Source organism: Mizuhopecten yessoensis, unplaced genomic scaffold (genome assembly GCF_002113885.1).
Source record: "Mizuhopecten yessoensis strain PY_sf001 unplaced genomic scaffold, ASM211388v2 scaffold8965, whole genome shotgun sequence".
In the NCBI taxonomy this organism is placed as follows: domain Eukaryota; kingdom Metazoa; phylum Mollusca; class Bivalvia; order Pectinida; family Pectinidae; genus Mizuhopecten; species Mizuhopecten yessoensis.
In genome coordinates, this window is record NW_018407811.1 from 44,673 (window position 1) to 49,183 (window position 4,511).

At 34.8% G+C, this 4,511-nt stretch overlaps 1 protein-coding gene across 1 annotated transcript in view; it reads right to left on the minus strand.

Moving 5' to 3' along the window:
* Positions 1–1,471: 1,471 nt before the first annotated feature.
* Positions 1,472–4,511, minus strand: part of LOC110456951 — an 8,321-nt gene continuing 5,281 nt past the window's right edge. The window contains exons 3-5 of the mRNA XM_021508024.1: positions 3,894–4,175; positions 3,349–3,474; positions 1,472–2,264 (exon numbers count right to left, since the gene is read on the minus strand). Of these exons, the coding sequence (XP_021363699.1) occupies positions 2,137–2,264; positions 3,349–3,474; positions 3,894–4,175 (536 nt within the window). The 3' untranslated portion in view covers positions 1,472–2,136. The remainder of the gene's footprint in view (positions 2,265–3,348; positions 3,475–3,893; positions 4,176–4,511) is intronic.

Here is a 4,511-nt window from a genome sequence, read left to right on the forward strand (position 1 = left end):
GCAAAATGGAAACTCTCTACTCAGTTAAAAGTTAAAATGTATGGAGATTGTTAGTAAATGCAATCGCAGATATCAAAGGACTGAGTGACTCACGAGGATACCCAAAGCTGTATTACTGCCGAACTGTGTGCATCCTCACTCAAATTGATGTTTGATACAATATCTTGTGTGATATACATGATGTAAATAATCATTAGTGTTCATTCTGGTATCGTAGCATCTTTCTAGTATCTAGAACATATGGACTCTTTCTAGCATTTATGATGGTATGAAACACAGTTCTTTTAAAACGTTTTACATGATGCACGGTAGCGCAACTTTGAGAATATGTTTGAACGGAAGTGACCGTGCATCATGTAATCTGTTTAAACGGAACTGTGTTTCATACCATCATAAAGGTTGAACGGTGCATTTTAGCTCTTATATTTACTTTCAGAACAGCAAGCAAAGATAATATCATTATATCTTTCTTTGTAGTCTTAGTTCCGCTGGTCGAAAACTATTTGGGATTGTTATGATTGGTCCCCAACTGCTCAAGTTGTTTGACGGAAAGACCCGAACAGTTTCCGTTTGGCAAAGATTAATGCTAATAGTTGTTGCTGTATATAGAACATAACAACAATGTCGGCTGGTAGGTTTATCTAAGCACCTTACAAAGAAAATGTAAATATTTTATGAACATTGACGATTCCCTGGCCAATAAAACTGCTCCAGTCAATAATTATCAATTGTAAGAATGCGTTTGTCAATTAAAAAGTATGCCAAGCGTACTATCTGGACTTTGATATCCGGACCCACCTTATACGATCCCTTACCGCCTTTAAACATGTTTTCGTATTTTTGATGCTCTATTGAATCAAATAACTACCGCCAGAGTGTCTTTTTGACAAGGTGATAATTTTTCATACAATTTCATACAGTTTAGGAATTTAGAACATTCTAATTGTGAAAGAATCACAAAACTTGTCATTGATTGATCGTTAAGGTTTTGAGGTTTTGAAACCAAGATATGAGTCCACCTGCTTATATGATTTTGATAATTATAGTTATTAGATATGTATCTGATCTAATAGGATCAAAAATTGTACTTGGGTATCAAATAGTGTACATACTTAAAAAAAAGGAGAGCGTAAGTATTAAGTAGTAAGGATGCCCGTACCACTGGCAAAAACTGTAACTACTGTATGAACTAGCATGCAGAAACACTGTTCAAAGTGTAAAAATGCATAGGGGTGAGACCAGGATTAAAACCTCAAACTTCTCATCTTATATCGGTAGTGTGACAGGGCTAAGCTACTTCGTCGACTAGGCAGCTCATTTGGTTAATTCAAAATGAAGGAGAGTTTACTGTAGGGAAACAAAACCAACAATGGGGTTCTATTGTGTCTTACCTGCTGTGGAGCGGGGTTCCTTAAGATTAAGTGTCAAATTACTCCGATAAAATTTCTTTCTTAATAACGGAAGTCCATCATCATAAAAATACACATAACTTTTATTGATCATAGTCAGCATAGGCAGTAGTCATTAGCGTACATATATTGAATACAAAATATACTATATGTTAATATAAAAAAACACTGGACATATAACAGGTTTCTAAATTGTAGTTGCTTAGTCATGCTTCTCGTATAATTATTCGTATAATGCGTCAACCATCGGATTTAATGAAGATATACTGTTCTTCTACTATGAGGTAATTCTACAGTCTACGTGAACTCTCCTGAACTATAAGCAAATCAGAAAGTTCATCAAATATGTATAAAAAAACACACAAAAAACCTATTCCGATAAGAATAAATGTTAATACATCAGCTACATCCTAAATATAATATTGGTATATATACTGTATATTTTCAAAATGAGTATGTAACTTAAGTCACTAAAGTGAAAAAAAACATGGTAACGAAAGGAGTCTAAGTAGCCCTCGACAGAAGGTAATTATGTGCTTAGTATATTATACAACGTACCACGGAAAACTCTATTGACAGGCAGAATATATTTCATACCTGGTATAGTCATGTGGCTATCCAATCAGTAATCTAGATTTTATCATGTCATCTTCTCCATGTTCATAATATTCTTTAAACAGGCATCTAACACTTCCGATCATTTATTTTGTCAGACATGACACACAATCTATCTATAGTCCTTCGGCTTTTTAAATCGTGTCAAGAAGGCTCCTATACCCGAGGCGATGACCAGTCCTCCCCCAATGTAGAAGGAGAACTTCCATGGATCCTTCTTATCTATATCCAAGATATCCTCTGTAATGAAATGTGACCACTTTTATACATATAACATGTTCCTGCAACGTCTGATTCCCTCATACTAATATCCAGCTTACCTCCCCTTTATGGACCAGCTACATTGAAATAGTCCAGATTTTTCGTAAAGCAATTAATAACAATGATATAACAAAAGCATGCCTTCTGTCGCCTAAAGCACGCCCAAACAACAGTTTTTCAGTCTGGTCACATTATACACGAGCAATTAATTGTTATCTTACTTAGGTTAAATAGGAAAAACCATGGCCCTTTTATATATATAAACACACCAAGTGCATTGTACTATAATTTACTGGGTCATCTCAATACATAACAACATGGAAATATTAACTTTATATTAAATCGGCGAGAATTATCATTCGTCCCTTTCTGTTTCTACGTTCCTTATCTTCTGCCTTCTTTATCACTTTCTGTACGTGTTATATATATGAGGTATTTTGTACATGCTTTTTAACTATTTACTTACTTCCTGCCAGAATTTTCACTATTTGTTAACTTCGGCGGTTTTATCTCTATATATCTGGAGGATTTATAACTATTCATGTTGTACCTTTAGCTAATTTAAACACGTTTTGAGTAAAAAAAAATAATTTTCCACGGTCTTAATCAGTATTGATTCACTTCTGTATGTGATACTAACATCTGTTACCTTTCGTATCTTAAATCATTCCTTCTGCAGATTCTATCTCTATCTGTAACCTTCGAAGTATTTTATAAAAAAGGATTTACATTCTGCATGATTAGAACAACAATACTGAGATACTAACAAAACCACAGTTTGAAATCAAATCGATAAAAGTTTGGCAAATATGAACAAAACATTATTTATATTGGAAACCCTTAACAAAATACAAGGAAAATAATACCAAGTGTTCCAGAAGGGCACACGTCTTATGCTACATCTATGACATCCGCAATGTAAATTTAAGTCGAATCCAAGAAATGCCACGTCCTCGCATCGAGAGCACGTGTAGTGAGAACAAAACCATACCTATTTTGTTACTTTCTGCGTGCTTTATCAATATTTGTTTATATTTTGCAAGTTTGATAAGTATTTTGTTACCTTCTGCAGGGTCTATAACTAATTCAGCGAACCCAGCAAACAATCCGAATAATCCCTCCACGATACGGACGTGACCTTTACCAAACGCATCCGGTATTGTGTTGTCTAGCAGCGAGTTGAATACTCCTGAAAAAGAAATAAATCATTCAAAATATGTACAATATACTGCTCATAGGTACGACGTCATACCGAAGTCTAAAGATTTTAACAGCAAGTCTTGAAACTTTTTGAGCTACTTCAATTTGTTAATCGTTAACAGTTCTGACTTCACTCGTGTAACTGACGCATCAATTATAAATAATTATTGTTGCATTATAAACCTTTGTTGAGGTCAATATGTGGCTTTATCATCTTTGTCCTCGGTTAATGTGTCGTCAATAGAACCACGCATGACTTGACACATCAGGCTACAACTATTTCAAATGAACATTATTTTGTGAAGAAGTATTGCAATGTATGATTTTTATCGGCGTTAAACCTTTTTGCATATATTTACGACAGTTTGCAGTATTTGTTTTTAATGGAAATTAAAACAATTCAACAACCTTTGCTGAAACCAAACAATGCTCCGAATGCTGCTACCAGTGCGAATGTCTCGAGTGACGGAGCGATACAGCCCAGTACTCCTGCTACAATGTTGAGCACACCAACGACAATGAGTACGGTTCCTACTTCCCGTTCCTGCCAGCAGCAGCAGCAAATCATCAGAAACAGGCCAGCAAGTTCGCCAAGGTACGGTATCACAGGGGCTAGTATCTCCGTGTTTTTATCTTCAATTTTCACATTGTCAAGTAACTCCTCGTATTGATTTATTGGCAATGGCTTCCCTGTTGATAGTTAAGTAATTATCATGAGACGAAACAGTTTAAAACAAAGGAGTGTAAAATAGCTAAGACATTGTGAACAGGACAAGTCAATTAAGACAATTCAAAAAGCCCAATATCGATTTAGACACTTTGAATAACACAATCTCAATCAAAACACTTTGAAAAGCACAATGTCAATTTAGAAACCTTGAACATTACAATATCAATGTAAACACATAAATATTTGCATTTTATTTGCTTCAAGCGACATTTACGTAAAATATCATGTTTTAGGAAATCAACAGTTTCAATCGTTTCGTTATACTTATCTTTATGCATAACCCCCCATCACCACCC